The sequence below is a fragment of the Salvelinus namaycush genome, chromosome 1 (genome assembly GCF_016432855.1).
Source record: "Salvelinus namaycush isolate Seneca chromosome 1, SaNama_1.0, whole genome shotgun sequence".
NCBI classification, from domain to species: Eukaryota; Metazoa; Chordata; class Actinopteri; order Salmoniformes; family Salmonidae; genus Salvelinus; species Salvelinus namaycush.
The window spans coordinates 17368913-17387932 of NC_052307.1; the positions used below are offsets into that span (position 1 = coordinate 17368913).

The window sequence follows — 19020 nt, forward strand, 5'->3', positions numbered from 1 at the left end:
CACTTAGCCACGGAGTAGGCGGGGACAGTGAAAGTCATAGGATGAGGATAGTAGGGTCGAAAAGGTGGAATCGGGGAACAGGAGGGAGAAGGATTTAGCAGAAGAGAGAGATGGTAGGATAGAAGAGGGTAGTGGGAGAGTGGAAGAAACGATTGTGATGGCGCATGACAATCTGAGTGGCTAGGGTTGGAGAAGGAGACAGAAAAGGAAACAATTTAGTGATCTGAGACCTGAAGGGGGGTTGCCGTGACGTTACTAGCCGAACAGAATCTAGTAGAGATGAGGTCAAGCGTATTGCCTGCTTTGAGTGGGAAGGGACTGGGAATGGGTAAGGTCAAAAGAGGCAAGGAGGGGAAATAAAAAGATGAAAAGAAATTAGTCGAAGGCAGACATCAAGAGCTTGAAGTCGCCCAGTACGAAGAGCGGTGAGCCATTATCAGGAAATGAGCTCAAGCTCATTATCTTCTTATGGCTGGGATCCCGTTAACGGGATCGATATGACAACAGCCAGTGAAAGTGCAGGGCGCCAAATTCAATTCATTTTAAAGATAAACTTGTTGTTAATCCCACCACAGTGTCAGATTTCAAAAAGGCTTTACGACGAAAGCACACCAATGATTATGTTAGGTCAGCACCTAGTCACAGAAAAACACAGCCATTTTTCCAGCCAAAGAGAGGAGTCACAAAAAGCAGAAATAGAGATAAAATTAATCACTAACCTTTGATGATCTTCATCAGATGACACTCATAGGACTTCATGTTACACAATACATGTATGTTTTGTTCGATAAAGTTCATATTTATATACAAAAATCTGAGTTTACATTGGCGCGTTACGTTCAGTAGTTTCAAAACATCCGGTGATTTTGCAGAGAGCCACATCAATTTACAGAAATAATCATACTAAACATTGATAAAAGATACAACTATTATGCATGGAATTATAGATACACTTCTCCTTAATGCAACCGCTGTGTCAGATTTCAAAAAAGCTTTACCGAAAAAGCACACCATACAGATATCCGCAATGTTGTGGAGTCAACAAAGTCAGAAATAGTATTATAAATATTCACTTACCTTTGATGATCTTCATCAGAATAAACTCCCAGGAATCCCAGTTCCACAATAAATGTTTGATTTGTTCGATAAAGTCCATAATTTATGTCCAAATACCTCCTTTTTGTTCGCGCGTTTAGCCCAGTAATCCAAATTCATGCCGCTCGAGCAGACAAAGTCAAAAAGTTCCGTTACAGTCCGTAGAAACATGTCAAACGATGTATAGAATCAATCTTTAGGATGTTTTTATCATAAATCTTCAATAATGTTTCAACCGGAGAATTCCTTTGTCTTCAAAAATGCAATGGAACGCAAGCTAACTCTCTCACGTGGACACGCCTGGTCAGCTCATGGCACTCTGCCAGACCCCTGACTCAAAGAGCCCTCATTCCCCCCTCCTTCACAGTAGAAGCACCAAACAAGGTTCTAAAGACTGTTGACATCTAGTGGAAGCCTTAGGAAGTGCAATATGACCCCATTCCCACTGTATATTCGATAGGTGATGAGTTGAAAAACTATAAACCTCAGATTTCCCACTTCCTGGTTGGATTTTTTCTCAGGTTTTTGCCTGCCATATGAGTTCTGTTATACTCACAGACATCATTCAAACCGTTTTAGAAACGTCATAGTGTTTTCTATCCAAATATACTAATAATATGCATATCTTAGCTTCTGGGACTGAGTAGCAGGCAGTTTACTCTGGGCACCTTATTCATCCAAGCTTCTCAATACTTCCCCCAGCCATAAGAAGTTTAAGGAACTCTCTAAGGGCACTTGGTGGGCGATAGATGACAACAATGTTAAGCTTGAGTTGAGAAAATAGAAAATCTCAGTTTTGGAGAAATGAGCAGCCCTGTGCCACCACCGCAATGACCAGATGCGCTCGGACTATGAGAGAAAACTAGCCAGATGAAGCGAGAGCAGCTGGAGTAGCAGTATTCTCTAGGGTGATCCATGTCTCCATCAGGACCAAAAAGTCTAGGGACTGAAGGGCAGCATAGGCTAAGATGAACTCTGCGTTCTTGACCACAGATAGGCAGTTCCAAACGCTGCCGGAGAGCAGGAATTCCACATGGGTTTTGCGCGCAGGGTACACTAAATTAGAAGGGTTGCAGCCAAGGGGTGGGGAGCGTCTGTAAAGCCTACAGGGAGAGGAGCGAACTGGGATAGAAAACACACACATAGTTGCCAAAGCTACAAAAGAGCAAAATGGGATCTGAAAGTAACTAGGTAAGATACTCAAGTGAGAGAGTGGTGTGGAGCCTTCCTCTCTTTCCTTCCTCCAATAACTCAGCAGAACCGTCTTCGTTTCGGCGACGGTCTTAGTTTTGACGACGAGACACTTAGTTTTGACGATGTCACTGATTACCTAAACCACAACAGTCACAAATTGTCCTGCCCCTTAATCCTATTTGATGTGTCAACGATCAACAGAAAGTTCTGTGCAGTCATTAGTTCACACACCCAGTAGGCTACTGGGAAGACAGGCAGCACTTCAAGTAGATGGCCCTAGCTAGCAAAAAGACAGTACTAGACAACAATAGATGAAGACAAAAAATTATACTTATCACTCCTGGAGATATCAGGAGTCCTCAAGCTATAGAATGAAGCATTATATAGCAATGGACCGATTCTAGGATTGACACTTTGAGGCAGACAGAATAAATGCTCATCAGTGCTATAGCTGTCGAATGATCTCGGGGTCAAGGGAGGCCATGCATGCAGAAGGGAATCGATAGTGTATGTAAAACCAGCTCAGGCCTAAGAGGAGTTCATGTGCATTTCCCACTTGCCCATATGTCTAACAGGGTGGGTAGAGAACTTTGAGAATCGCTCCACACCAGCCTAGTAACCTAAACACAGTAATGCTATTTTATAGCTTTTTCTCGAGCTCGAGTCACGAAGCACAAATACATTTTTAGCCTCAACGTGTTTAGATAAGACTCTATATCTGATAAGGGGTTTCTGTTTAAGCTGAAGTGAAGTCTGGTTATAGGCTTTAACGTATGTGCCTCAGTCTGTTGGTCTGTTTGTGGGAGGCATGCATCAGTGGTCGAGACTGCCGTGAGTCGCAGCTGTGTGTCGGTGTGTGTCTGAGCATATTTTTCAAAATGGCTGTCAATAACTGTGGTGTGCTTGTACACCGGGCTGGAAAGAGACCGTAAACCCTCTTTCATTTGTCCTCAGTCTGGGTGAGATCAAGCTAATGTAGGCTATTGAATGTGCCATGTCAATAATACCCTATTAGTAATAGTGAATGGTAATGTCTCCTCTCATTCCCCCTTCCCCCAGCAGTGTTTGAGGATGAACCACCTGTCCCTGAGTGAGCTTTGCTGCCTGTTCTGCTGCCCTCCATGCCCCAGCAAGATCACCTCCAAGCTGGCCTTCCTGCCCCCGGAGCCCACCTACACCCTCATGTGTGATGAGAGCGGTAGCCGCTGGACCCTGCACCTGTCTGAGCGCGCAGACTGGCAATACTCAGCGCGTGAGAAGGACGCCATCGAGTGCTTCATGACGCGCACTTCACGCGGCAACCGCATAGCGTGCATGTTTGTCCGCTGCTCACCCAACGCCCGCTTCACACTCCTCTTCTCACATGGCAACGCGGTGGACCTGGGCCAGATGAGCAGCTTCTACATCGGCCTGGGCTCACGCATCAACTGCAACGTCTTCTCCTACGACTACTCAGGCTACGGGGCCAGCTCGGGGAAACCCTCTGAGAAGAACCTGTACGCTGATGTGGACGCCGCCTGGCATGCACTCAGGACACGGTGAGTAAGGGGACGAGGGAGGAGGGCAGATGTGGTAGGTGATGGTGGAGGAGTGAGATGGCAAAGAAGTGGCTGTTTGTGACGTTGATGTGTCCTACCCAAGAGTTGCTGACTATCGTTCCACCTAAAGCTCGCACCATGGCTTAAATATTCTTGGTTGGAAAGCGAAGTGGAGAAAACATTTATTTTTCGTTACATTAAATGATGTGTTTGAAAATGTGTAGGCTAGATGCTTTCTCCTCAACCTTCTACCCGGCCGCCCCCAAGGCAATGGTTTTCTGTTCATCAGTTCCTCTCCCCATCCCTCTGGCCATCCCATCCATCCATTTATCAATGAATTGATCCCCACGTAACCTCTAGTCTCCAACACTCTCCTCTCTCTCCCTCCTATCTCGCTTCTCTCCTCCCTTTGTCCTCTATGACTTCCCCCTCTCCTGTTTTATTTTCTCTTGCTAGCTTTTACTGGCAGCTCTGCTCTAGGTCCCAGCTGGGGTCCCACACACACACACACACACACACACACACACACACACACACACACACACACACACACACACACACACACACACACACACACACACACACAGAGCGCTTTCCTCTATGGATTCTACCCATCCCCTTCCCCTCTGTCCTGTCCTTCATTCTCAGCTGAGTCTTTTATGTGTGTGTCCGAGCGTATGTGAGATGTTTAGGCTACATATTGTTTATGCACAGTTTTGGGGGGAATAAAAGTGAATCCAGACTTATTTCCTGCATCTTGACAACAAATCAAAGGGACAAACAAACGAGTCAGAGAAAGGAAGGAACATCCAAATACACAAACAGGAAGAGGGTAACTAACACAGAGGTTACTTGGGCCCAAATTGCCAACTGTGATGACATTGACTAGAATAAGTGTTTCTCCATATAGTAGGCCCCCTCGCCCCCATGGGACAGGTCTGAGAGTAAAGTTAAACAGGAAACCATTACCGTACAGGGACTAGCCTACATACAGACAGACATGCTGTAGCTGGGGCTGAGAAACATGTATGCCTGCTACCATCTGTGTGGTTCTCCTGCAAATCTCACATCCGTTTGACTGTAGCCATTCTCTTCTGTTGCTGATCTTCCTCCTACACATATTACCTGTGTGTGTGTTGTGTGCCATTTTTCTCATCTTAGCCTACTTGTTCCTTCTGCATACACACACACACACACACACACACACACACACACACACACACACACACACACACACACACACACACACACACACAAGAAACAACCACAGTCCTGTGGAAATGTGTGTGCGTGTGCTGTCACCCGTGTGCACTGTCACCTGTGACCGTTTCAGAAAATCAGCTTTAAAATGAAATTTCGGCAAAGCACAACAGAATCAGCCTTGATCGAATTATCCTCCGATAGAGGAGGATGCATGTCGTGGGATGGGGGTGGGGTTAGAGAGGGGTGGGGTTAGAGAGGGGTGGGGGTGGGGTTAGAGAGGGGTGGGGGTGTGGTTAGAGAGAGGTGGGGTGGGGTTAGAGAGGGGTGGGGTTAGAGAGAGATGGGGTTAGAGAGGGGTGGGGGTGAGGTTAGAGAGGGGTGGGGTTAGAGAGAGATGGGGTGGGGGTGGGTTTAGAGAGGGGTGGGGTTAGAGAGGGGTGGGGGTGTGGTTAGAGAGAGGTGGGGTGGGGTGGGATTAGAGAGAGATGAGGTTAGAGAGGGGTGGGGATGAGGTTAGAGAGGGGTGGGGATGAGGTTAGAGAGGGGTGGGGATGAGGTTAGAGATGGGTGGGGATGAGGTTAGAGAGGGGTGGGGATGAGGTTAGAGAGGGGTGGGGATGAGGTTAGAGAGGGGTGGGGATGAGGTTAGAGATGGGTGGGGGTGTGGTTAGAGAGGGGTGGGGGTGTGGTTAGAGAGAGGTGGGGGTGTGGTTAGAGGGGTGGGGGTGGGGTTAGAGAGAGAGGGGTGGGGGTGGGATTTGAGAGAGATGGAAGAGTAGGAGCAAAAACATTAACATCTTCAGATGATTTCATTGGATTGTAAATTACACAATCATTTTATTGCTATGGTAGCCAATAGTTTTTGTTTCTTGGACACACTGACCTGATTTCTCTCCTCCTCTCTTCCCTGCTTTGGAAATCTGATTCATATGCTGCACACTGATTTCTGTTTGAAGCAGCTACTGTCTCTGTTACCAATGAATGGATATCGGGCGACAATTCCATTGACTGATTTTCAACACATAGGGTGAAAGAGGTCATCTCAAACTTCTCTGGACACCATTCTCATGATGTGTCATTTTCACAATGTAAGAAATCAACATTTGAAGCATATTTCTTGGACAATTGTTTTTTTAGATGACAGTGTATGAGAACTCATTGTGAAAAAATGTGACTCATTTTCTCTGCTGTAAAACAGTATATTGGAAACAGTATATTGGCAGATATAACTGTCGGTAGGTTTTGTCCCCTAAAAATCCGAATCTATATCGGACCCAAAAAAACGCATATTGGTCGTGCTCTACCTTTGTGTGTGTGTGTTAGAGGTCGACCGATTATGATTTTTCAACACCGATACGATTATTGGAGGACCAAAAAAAGCCCATACCGATTAATAATATAATAAATAAAATAATAATGATTTTTTTATTTGTAATAATAACAATTACAACAATACTTATTGAACACTTATTTTAACTTTATATAATACATCAATAAAATCAATTTAGTCTCAAATAAAATGAAACATGTTCAATTTGGTTTAAATAGTGCAAAAACAAAGTGTTGGAGAAGAAAGTAAAAGTGCAATATGTGCCATGTAAAAAAGCTAACGTTTAAGTTCCTTGCTCAGAACATGAGAACATATGAAAACTGGTGGTTCCTTTTAACAGGAGTCTTCAATATTCCCAGGTAAGAAGTTTTAGGTTGTAGTTATTATAGGAATTATAGGAAAATTTCTCTCTATACGATTTGTATTTCATATACCTTTTGACTATTGGATGTTCTTATAGGCACTTTAGTATTGCCAGTGTAACAGTCTAGCTTCCGTCCCTCTCCTCGCCCCTACCTGGGCTCGAACCAGGAACACATCGACAACAGCCACCCTCGAAGCAGCGTTACCCATCGCTCCACAAAAGCCGCGGCCCTTGCAGAGCAAGGGGAACAACCACTCCAAGTCTCAGAGCGAGTGACGTTTGAAACGCTATTAGCGCGCACCCCGCTAACTAGCTAGCCATTTCACATCGGTTACACCAGCCTAATCTCAGGAGTTGATAGGCTTGAAGTCATAAACAGCTCAATGCTTGAAGCACAGCGACGAGCTGCTGGCAAAACGCACGAAGGTGCTGTTTGAATGAATGCTTACGAGCCTGCTGGTGCCTACCATCGCTCAGTCAGACTGCTCTATCAAATCATAGACTTAGTTATAACATAATAACACACAGAAATACAAGCCTTAGGTCATTAATATGGTTGAATCTGGAAACTATCATCTCGATAACAAGACGTTTATTCTTTCAGTGAAATACGGAACCGTTCCGTATTTTATCTAATGGGTGTCATCCATAAGTCTAAATATTCCTGTTACATTGCACAACCTTCAATGTTATGTCATAATTACGTAAAATTCTGGCAAATTAGGCGGCCCAAACTGTTGCATATACCCTGACTCTGCGTGCAATGAACGCAAGAGAAGTGACACAATTTCACCTGGTTAATATTGCCTGCTAACCTGGATTTCTTTTAGCAAAATATGCAGGTTTAAAAATATATACTTCTGTGTATTGATTTTAAGAAAGGCATTGATGTTTATGATTAGGTACAGCCGTGCAACGATTGTGCTTTTTTCGCAAATGCGATTTTGTTAAATCATCCCCCGTTTGGCGAAGTTGGCTGTCTTTGTTAGGAAGAAATAGTCTTCACAGAGTTCGCAACGAGCCAGGTTAGCAGGCAATATTAACTAAATATGCAGGTTTAAAAATATATACTTGTGTATTGATTTTAAGAAAGGCATTGATGTTTATGGTTAGGTACACATTGGAGCAAGACAGTCCTTTTTCGCGAATACGCACCGCATCGATTATATGCAACGGAGGACACGCTAGATAAACTAGTAATATCATCAACCATGTGTAGTTAACTAGTGATTATGATTGATTGATTGTTTTTTATAAGATAAGTTTTTAATGCTAGCTAGCAACTTACCTTGGCTTACTGCATTCGCGTAACAGGCAGTCTCCTCATGGAGTTCAATGTAATCAGGTGGTTAGAGCGTTGGACTAGTTAACTGTAAGGTTGCAAGATTGAATCCCCGAGCTAACAAGGTAAAAATCTGTCATTCTGCCCCTGAACAAGGCAGTTAACCCACCGTTCCTAGGCCGTCATTGTAAATAAAAATGTGTTCTTAACTGACTTGCCTAGTTAAATAAAGGTGTAAAAAAAAACTTTAAAAAGCGGCCAACTCGGTGTCTAAAAATACAGATTTCCGATTGTTATGAAAACTTGAAATCGGCCCTAATTAATCGGCCATTACGATTAATCGGTCGACCTCTAGTGTGTGTGTGTCCTCTATTTAAAAATAAATACAACATATGGGGGTTTTCTCATGGCCCAACATATAGGCCAGATACCTATTAACTAACTGAGGAAGGTTTCAAGTTAATGTCACATGCACAAGTAAATGCCTTTCTTTCAAACCCAACAATGCAATAATCAACAACAATATAATACTAGAAAAAACAGGAGAAATATGAAGACCCCAACAACTTACTATTGGAATGGGAATATGATTGCATAGTGGTTCCATAATGTGATGTGGCTAATTCAGTTGGCCTGAATGACACATACAGAAACTAGCCCTAGATATTGAAATGATAATGGACTTTCAGTTCTTGCATTCATAGATTCATTTTATGTAGGTTACCTTTTTTGAGAATAGTTACATTTCTACAAGCACCATCCCTCAGCTTTTAACCCAGTGGCGGAACTGCTTTAGACTGAAAAGCAAATGAAGGATTGTTATTAACTGTGGCTTTGGGTGGGTTGTCTGGATTTGCATGGCTGCACTACCATTAGCTATTAGGGGTGTTTTGTGTGCAAATTTTCTGCTCACATTTAATTCTGCAGTGTAGCTACATAGATACAGATAAAATATTCAGGAGGCCAATATTGAACTCAACATCACAATCTGGCTTATGGCTTCAGACAGTAATGTGACACTGATGAGCAGAGCTTTCTCTCTGTCAGAGTGTTAAACTGCACATCAGTGAGGAGTAGAGTCACTGCCTGTTTCCATGCATGAAGGCTACAATAGTTTGGATGTCTGTGGGACAGACTCTTTGCATTGCAAATTCCATAACAAATCTCTAAGTATGAAGAATGAAGCATTTGTAGTCCATGTTGATTGACAATAGCCTAATTTACACTATCAGGTGAGACGAGGCTGTGCTACTTTTAATTTGGCCCAAGGCTTAGTATAGCCCAGCTCTGTGCCCGATTCGGGTGCTTCCAACCCTGCACCTTTTCAACTGGCCAGGGCTTGTTGTCTCCAACGTCACATAGTATTCCACCCCAAATCTATGCCAGGTTCTGCCCCACTTTGTCACCCATCCACTGGTAATCCAAAGATCAATGTCATTTCTGTCCCATAATTGCCAAACTGACTGACACCCTCAAGATAGAAGCTGACCCTAATGGCAGATCCAAGATCAATCCACCCTTCCCAGAAATCTTATTTGTAACCATAAAGAGGGCAAAAAGACACAGACCTCAGATCAGCGCAATGGGAAAATTCTACCTCAGCCATGCCACTGCCAGACCCAATTATCAACGCAGCATGTGATCTTATTCTCCATTCTACAGGGAGCCCTGGCCTCCTTTATTTAACAGTCAAATGGTTCATCTTGGTGCTGTGTTTCACTGCCCCGTGTTTGACTTGAATTCCAGAGACATGTCTCTCAATGGGGCGGCGCACAATTGGCCCAGCTTCGTCCGAGTTAGGGGAGTGTTTGGCCGGCAGGGATGTCCTTGTCCCATCGCGCTGTAGCAACTGCTGTGGCGGGCCGGGCGCATGCACGCTGACACAGTCGGCAGGTGTACGGTGTTTCCTCTGACACATTGGTGTGGCTGGCTTCTGGGTTAAGTGGGCATTGTGTCAAGAAGCAGTGCGGCTTGGTTGGGTTGTGTTTCGGAGGACGCACGGCTCTCGACCTTCGACTCTACGGGAGTTGCAGCGATGAGACAAGACTGTGGCTACCGATTGGATATCACAAAATTGGAGACAAAGGGCGAAAAGTTTGAAAAAATATATAAAAAGAGTGGGGAAACCCATACATCTTTTGACACAGGTATGATAGACTTGACTCACTACATGACTGTGTTTTGCCTGTGGTTGACTACAGGTCATAGTCTATATGAGATGTGTTTGGCTTGTGTGAAAGGAAGCTGTGGGCCTACTGACTTTGAACATTAATTATTTATCATATCTAAAAGCTCTCTCTCAATGTCTCCCCTTTAGCATCCTGCCGCTGTCTGTTTTATGTGAGTGTGTTTCTCTTGCAAGTTAAATGAGGGCTGGAGATGGGGCTGTGGCGGTCATGAAATGTTGTCAGCTGGTTATTGTCATGCAAAAGTCTGCCGGTATCATGGTAATTTACACTTAATTATCATAAACCCGTTTAGCATCTCCAGGCCTGCATGCATACAAGCCATTGATGCGCCTTTGGAACGTCTACATTTTAAAAAGTCTAATATACACAATCATAATAAATCCATGATTTATTTTAGCCAGGTCTAAAGAAATCCGTATTTAATCAGCTCATATATAGGCCCATGCTAATGCGTAAGCTCTAATATGCATTTGGTGTTTTGAATTAGTCATCACCTTAGAAAGCGCTGTCCATTTTAGTTGTTAGACTTTGAAACATGTTTTTCACTCCGTTTCAACCTGTTGTTGAACTTGTTCTTCAAATTGACCAATTACTTTGAGGTGAGTTTTAAAGCAAGGTACTGTTTTAATGATAAGTGTTTGTGAGCTTAGGTTGCATTTGCGTGTATGTCAGAGAGGAAAATGGTTTGTGTTTGCACGCGCTCGTGTTCCTATGTTCTGGTGCAGGGGGAGGTCCTGTCTTACCTGCGTGTTCAGGTGACTCAATCATGAGTCAGCAGGTGTGTCCCACACTGTCAGCAGACACACTTTATTGGTACATGCAGTACTGTACAAAAGTTTTGGGCAGGTGTGAAAAAATGCTGTAAAGTAAGAATGCTTTCAAAAATAGACATGTTAATAGATTATATTTATCAATTAACTAAATGCATAATTGGGGTGACCACCCTTTGCCTTCAAAACAACATCAATTCTTGTAGGTACACTTGACCAAAGTCAGGGATATTGTTGGCACATAGTCAGGTGTATGATTGGCATAATTGTTTAAACAGGTGCTAATGGTCATCAATTCAATATGTAGGTTGAAATGCAATCATTAACTGAAACAGAGGAACAGGGGGAATAAAACTGGGTGAGGAACAGCCAAACTCAGCTAACCAGGTGAGGTTGCTGAAGACCGTTTACTGTCAAAAGTCATACACCCTGACAAGACTGAGCACAGCAACAAGACACAAGGTAGTTATACTGCATCAGCAAGGTCTCTCCCAGGCAGAAATGTCAAGGGGTTTCCAGATGTGCTGTCCAAGCTCTTTTGAAGAAGCACAAAGAAACGGGCAACTTTGAGGAACGTAGACGCAGTGGTCGGCCAAGGAAACTTATTGCAGCAGATGAAAGACACATCATGTTTACTCCCTTCGCAATCGGAAGATGTCCAGCAGTGCCATCAGCTCAGAATTGGCAGAAAACAGTGGGACCCTGGTACACCCATCTACTTTCCGGAGAAGTCTGGTAAGAAGCGGCCTTTATGGAAGACTTGCGGCCAAAAAGCCATACCTTCGACATGGAAAGCGACTCAACTATGCACGAAAACACAGGAACTGGGTTGCAGAAAAATGGCACCTGCTTTGGACTGAAGAGTCAAAATGTGAAAGAGTTGTCTGTAGCAGAAGGCAGTTTGTTCTCTGAAGGGCTGGAGAGGGGTACACGAATGAGTGTCTGCAGGCAACAGTGAAGCATGGTGGAGGTTCCTTACAAGTTTGGGGCTGCATTTCTGCAAATGGAGTTGGGGATTTGGTCAGAATGAATGGTCTCTTCAATGCTGAGAAGTACAGGCAGATACTTATCCATCATACAATACCATCAAGGAGGCATCTGATTGGCCCCACATTTATTCTGCAGCATGACAACAACCCCAAACATACAGCGAAAGTCATTAAGAACTATCTTCAGTGTAAAGAAGAACAAGGAGTCCTGGAAGTGATGGTATGGCCCCCACAGAGCCCTGATCTCAACATCATCGAGTCTGTCTGGGATTACATGAAGAGAGAGAAGCACCTGAGGCTGCCTAAATCCACAGGAGAACTGTGGTTAGTTCTCCAGGATGTTTGGGCCACCCTACCTGCCGAGTTCCTTCAAACTGTGTGCAAGTGTACCTAGTACCTATTGATGCTGTTTTGAAGGCAACGGGTGGTCACACCCAATATTGTTTTGATGTATATTTTTCTGTTCAATCACTTTGCATTTTGTTAATTGATAAATAAACTATTAACATGTATATTTTAGGAAGCATTCTTGCTTTACAGCATTTTTACACACACACACAAACACACACACAGAGAGAGAGCACACTATTTGTGGAACTAAAAGGGTTGGGTTTTGTCAGTGGGAACCTGCTGTGAGGGATGTCCACTCAAATAGAATAGTGCTGTTTCATTTTCTTTTCACTTGGACGTGTTCCAGCAGTCAATCCTTCCAAGTCTAATATTGACTGGTAGCCTAGTAACAGATTTCCAATGAGGTTTCAGACAGATACCCACTGCAGCCTCTGGCCCAGGAAGTGAAAACAACAAACTTCCTGATCAATCATATTATTGATTGGAGACAAAAGGAAGATCCCTTCAGCATATACACACACACACACACACACACACACACACACACACACAGTAGTGCCCATGGCAGCCAACACAGTAGGTTTGGTATGGTATGGGTCGTATTGAGTGTAACTCCATTTTCAGTTCCGACTGACATGACTGAGGGCAGGAGAGAGAGCAGTGATTAACGTGCTATTAACGTACGTAGCAGCAGGTCCTCTTCAGTTGAAAATATGACCCAGTATAGAACACGAGACCCAATTATCTTATAGCCTAGCTGCTTCCCCCTTCTTGACCTCTACTGTCAGTGGTGCTGTTCTTCCCTTATTTCTTCCCTTTCATTTGCTCTTGCTCTCTCCCTCGCTCTCTCTGCGTTATAGATTGGATTGGTCTCAGGGAATAAATTGATGATTGGGTAGTGGAGAGCTTGTATAACCATGGAGCGTGCTCAGTGAGGTAAAGTGAGTTCATGCTGAAATTGGCCCTAAGTTGGCCTGGCAACACACACACACACACACAAAGTCACTTACATTCACCTGATCCACTAGTGTTACAGTCCCTGGCTGTACTTTATATCATATGTTTTACATTAACTGTTATAAACATTACACACAGTGTGTTTTGACATATGTTAGGTTTTGGCCAGCCTGCTATAGCCTGGCTAGCCTGTTTGAGGTAATGCTGCTGCTCAGAACAGTTGCTGGCAAATAAGAGGCTGAATTTAAAATTCCTCACCCACATTTGAGAATTCTAGTTCTTAATATAGTCTAGTTCCTATGGGCCCTGTGCGCCTACTTAGTCCACTCTGTCATCAGAAGGTTTTGACCACTTGGGACCTCCTGTGAGCCTCCACGCATCATATGTCTGTGCTGTCACTCTCCAACCAGTTGGATGACCTACCCTTGTGTCAGTGTTGTACAGGCTGGGCTAGGTAGAACTGGTGATGTTTGTGTGATCAGTCCTGCAGCGGTTTATAGCCGGGAAAGTCAGCTGACTGGCTGTGTTGGTCACATTTTCCATAATAATAATGCCTTTCTCGCTCTCCTCCTCTCTTTTTCTATCTGTGTCTTCTGCTTGTCCCACCACACCCCTTATTGACACGTCAATGCTCCCACACCGACTGATCCTAGACTTAAGCTCCCTCCTGACTACTGCACTTCTGACCTGAGTGGGGTGATGGAATCTTGTTAATAGCGACCGACTGACAAACTATGTCATCATCCTTCTCTTGGTCTACATCATCATCGACATCCTACCTTGTCATCGTCCTTATTCAGAGTATCAGGTAATTGATGCTGTGTAGCTGATGATAATGTTCTGTGTCTCTGCCCCCAGGTATGGTATTAGGCCAGAGACTGTGATCGTGTATGGTCAGAGTATCGGTACGGTCCCTTCCGTGGACCTGGCGGCACGCTACGAGAGTGCCGCGGTCGTCCTGCACTCCCCTCTCACCTCTGGCATGAGAGTGGCCTTCCCAGACACCAAGAAAACCTACTGCTTTGACGCCTTCCCCAAGTGAGTGACACACACACACACAGAGCATAACTTCTCTACGCTACGGATCCCTTTTACGGGATCATTTTCCTAAACAACCACGGAATTGCAGGGCGCAAAATATTACTAAAAATATTTATAATCATGCAATCACAAGTGAAATATACCAAAACACAGCTTAGCTTGTTGTTAATCCACCTATCGTGTCAGATTTTGAAAATATGCTTTGCAGCGAAAGCAATCCAAGCTTTTGTGAGTGTATCAATCAATGCTACAACAGCTAGCCCCAAATTAGCATGGTCACGAAAGTCAGAAAAGCAATAAAATTAATCGCTTACCTTTGATAATCTTCGGACGTTTGCCATTTGGGTTGCGCGTTATGTTCAGAAAACCAAAGCCTCGTTCCGTTCGACAAAAATTCCAAAAAGTATCCGTAATGTTCGTAGAAACATGTCAAATGTTTTTTATAAATCAATCCTCAGGTTGTTTTTAACAAACATAATCGATAATATTTCAACCGGACCGTAACCTATTCAATAAGAGAGAAAAAGAAAATGGAGAGCTACCCCTCTCGCGCGCAGGAACTAATCAGAGGACACCTGACTAGTTTTGAAAAATCTCGCTCATTTTTCAAAATAAAAGCCTGAAACTATGTCTAAAGCCTGGTCACAGCCTGAGGAAGCCATTGGAAAAGGAATCTGGTTGATACCCCTTTAAATGGAAGAAAGACGGGCCAGGAAACACAGATTTTTTAATTTTTTTAAATCACTTCCGGGTTAGATTTTCTCAGGTTTTTGCCTGCAGAATCAGTTTTGTTATACTCACAGACAATATTTTGACAGTTTTGGAAACTTTGGAGTGTTTTCTATCCTAATCTGTAAATTATATGCATATTCTACGATCTGGACCTGAGAAATAGTCAGTTTACCTTGGGAACGTTATTTAAAAAAAAAAAAAAAAATAATAAATCTGACCCCTAGCGTCAAGAGGATAAAGCAGTCATGTTTGAGTCACTCTGAACTCAAATGCTCCATCTGGTGGTCCTTGGTTGCTGCCAGGTTATGGAGAATTGTAGGACTGTGACTGTCATGGAATTTTGGATGACGCTTATTGGTCAGCCAAATGACCATAGTCACCATTATAACCGTTCAAATAACCTTTGGGAAAGTGCGTATTTAAAAAACAAAGACACATTTTCTCATCTCCTCCAGTCCTGACTGCATGTCCTGCCATAGAAATAGGATGAATAGAACAGGTGTCCCCGTTCAAGTCAATGACAGCATAATGGGTGGACTGGTGGCCATTGCGAGTGTACCCATAGAGCAAAGCAGGAAGTATACTCATCAATATGTGCTGTGGTTTGTTGATTCAACTCAATTGACATTACACAAAATACATTCCATTGCATGACCCACTCTACGGGATCAGTGTCCCCCCCACGGGACGGTTGAGCTAACGTAGGCTAATGTGATTAGCATAAGGTTGTAGTAACAAGAACATTTCCCAGGACATCTGATATGGGCAGAAAGCTTAAATTCTTGTTAATCTAACTGCACTGTCCAATTTTCAGTAGCTATTACAGTGAAAGAATACTGTGCTATTGTTTGAGGAGAGTGCACAGTTATGAACTTGAAATTGTATTAATAAACCAATTGGGCACATTTGGGCAGTCTTGATACAACATTTTGAACAGAAATTGAATGGTTTATTGAATCAGTTTAAAAGTTTGCACACACCATGCCATCTAGTGACCAAAATCTAAATTGCGCCTAACCTGGAATAGTACATTATGGCCTTTCTCTTGCATTTCAAAGATGATGTATTATATTTTACCAGATATAATGCGTTATATTCTCGTACATTAATTTCACATTTCCCAAACTTCAAAGTGTTTCCTTTCAATTGGTATCAAGAATATGCATATCCTTGCCAGGGCCTGAGTAGTTAGATTTGGGTATGTCTTTTTAGGCGAAAATTGGGAAAAAAGGGGTTGGATTCTCAAGAGGTTTTAATATAATTTGAATGAACAGTCTACATTACCATGGAAATGATTGTTTCACAATACCAGGCAGCCATCACGAGTGTACCCATGAATTATTATTATTTATTTTTTTAAATGGTTATTTTATTTTCCTAACCGTTGGCAATACGGTAATTGTGCCAGCTGTAGAGAATTGCGCTGTTGACAAGTCTAAAAGGGTAAACTGCCTGCTGTTGAAATTACAACATTGAGTCATTTTCAATCCTATTCCTGTCATCTGTTTATCATTGCTTGGAAATTATACTTGCCTAACAGTTCCCTTCCTCTGTTCTTTCCCTTGTGTGTGGTGCGTCTGCCCATCTAAACTCGCCTCCCAAAGTATTGACAAGATCTCCAAGGTGACTTCTCCAGTGCTGGTGATTCACGGGACAGAGGACGAGGTGATCGACTTTTCCCACGGCCTGGCGCTGTACGAGCGCTGCCAGAGGCCCGTGGAGCCCCTGTGGGTGGAGGGCGCTGGCCACAACGATGTGGAGCTCTACGGACAGTACCTGGAGCGCTTGAAACAGTTTGTGGCCCACGAGCTCGTCAACTTGTCTACTTGACTTCACCCCTCAATCACACACCTGCTGCAACTGTGAACTTCTGAAATACCCACCCTTTTGTTTTTTCTTTTATAATTTGGAATTGCACTGTGTGTGTGTGTATGTGTTGGGGGACGATGGACAGATATGTGCTCAAGAGGATTGTGTGTTTTGTGCATAGAAGAGCAGTGGATTTTGTGTGTGTGTGTGTGTCACACATTTTCTGCCTTTCAGAAGAATGCGGTCCTGGTCCATTGTAAGGATTTTTGAGTATATCTGAGAGGTTTGTGTGGAGCAGCCATGCTGGATGGAAGACTGGACCGCAACTCAACCCAGTCCATCTTGACTAAGGAGCCAAGTCTGATTCAATGTAGTCAACGTGGATATTTTGTTATTGTGTATTTGTTTCTATTTTAAATATATAAAGTTTGCATGTATCACGTGACAGAACTGTACGAGACAAGTCTGACATTTAAGATGGCAGTGCCAGTGTTGCCAAAAGTTCCGAATATTGAAGAAAATGGCATGCAACTATATTGTACGTACAACATCCTATAAATATCTCCAAAGTTGTATAAGCTGTACAAAGTTTTTTGTTATTACTATGTTGTTTTTCATGTATTCTTTCAGTAAACTACTACGACTCCATCGTAGTATGAAGAACAATGTTTTTTTTCAGACCAGTGACATGCTGGATAGTTCCAATTAAAGATGTATAATGTACATGTAACGTTAATAATAAAGCTTATTTACCAATTCAGAGGAATAGTATTTCTAGATATTTCTTTTGTATACAAACTGCCTGTACACCTGGTAGCTCTTAATCAAGCTATGTCATAAAGAGTCATGCCACTGATGCCGTAAGAAAGCATTGAAAAACAGTATAAGTCATTAATGATTGATTGGGAAATGTTTTGATGACAGTTTTACCGAGGACACAACTGAACGATTTCATCTTTTTGCACACTTTTTGCTTTTGTCTTAACTCATATGATATCTGACGGACTGCCTGGTATTTTGGAGCCTTTGTTTTCTTTGAGAAACACTTAATGCTGAACAAGGTGAAACATTTACCAATCACATACTTTATTGTATTAGTAGGGTACTGACTAAGCCTAAAGAAGCAGATGTTAAGTGCTACTGCATGCTATAATAGGCTATAGTTTTCTTACTTTTAGCTGGGTAAATGCTGTCTAGCTTAAGCCCATGGGTGCTACTGAAAACCTCCAGGTCTGATGAACTGAAATATTTTGATTGGGTGTTGTTACTAGAGTAATCAAAGATTGTTAGGATTGGTTGTTAGTACTAATACTTCCATCCATTTTGACTTTATAGATAATGTTTGTACTGGACATTTGTATTTCTTTCACTAGCCTCTAATATCTAAATGTAAGTTATTGGTACTTTAACTGTTCATATGAGAATTAGGCATCCATCTGTGGTGAGACCATTTTGAATTATTCCGATGACTGTTGAACTCAATCTGGTCACCTAGACCAATGTAATTTATTATTTTCTAAGAAGGTTCATTACTGAAGGAAATTATATAATATGTTCTTGATAATAGTTATAATAAAATGGATATAGACAATAAAAACAAAACAAAAAATATGCCTGTTCTTTTTTGCTGGTGAACTGAATGGGTAGATGGCAAGTTCAAGTTTATTGTCCCAGGGGACACTGTTTTTCAGCATAGGAGCATAAATAACAACATTGAACAATAGAATCCACATGGATCACAATGAGACACAGTTGTAGGTAATACAATGGGCTATTCCATCAAGTCATCTGCCTGACAGCCAATTATATACAGTAGACTTCTAGTGATCGACATTAGCAGCAGTACACAAGTATAACAATCAAAGTTGCCTAATAAGTGAAGTGCTCCGTGCATTCTTAGATCATCTCGTGAACAATGTGTCAATGTACTGACATAAACCAAAAAACATCATCATTCTCAACATCCTCATCATCCCTAGCCTGCCTACCTCTTCTCTGTATTCAAAAGGACAATGGCCACAGGGGTAAAGGACTGCTTGCGACTGTTAGTCTTAACAGTGGGGAATCTAAACCAGGAGCCAGACCTGGAACTCAAGGTGTAGGGGAGTAGGCACAGTCAGACAGGATGAATTCTGCCTTCCTCGCCACTTGTCTGTTGTACAGATCAGACAGACTC

At 42.9% G+C, this 19020-nt stretch overlaps 1 protein-coding gene across 2 annotated transcripts in view; it reads left to right on the forward strand.

The window, feature by feature from the left end:
* Nucleotides 1-17604, forward strand: part of LOC120052819 (alpha/beta hydrolase domain-containing protein 17B) — a 19541-nt gene extending 1937 nt beyond the window's left edge. The window contains exons 2-4 of one of the 2 annotated variants that reach the window (XM_039000028.1): nucleotides 3352-3827; nucleotides 14121-14300; nucleotides 16640-17604. In XM_039000028.1, coding sequence (XP_038855956.1) covers nucleotides 3361-3827; nucleotides 14121-14300; nucleotides 16640-16865 — 873 coding nt within the window. In that variant the 5' untranslated portion in view covers nucleotides 3352-3360 and the 3' untranslated portion in view covers nucleotides 16866-17604. Of the gene's footprint in view, nucleotides 1-3348; nucleotides 3828-14120; nucleotides 14301-16639 lie in introns of both variants that reach the window. The other variant, XM_039000104.1, reaches the window with a different exon arrangement.
* The last annotated feature ends 1416 nt before the right edge of the window (nucleotides 17605-19020 follow it).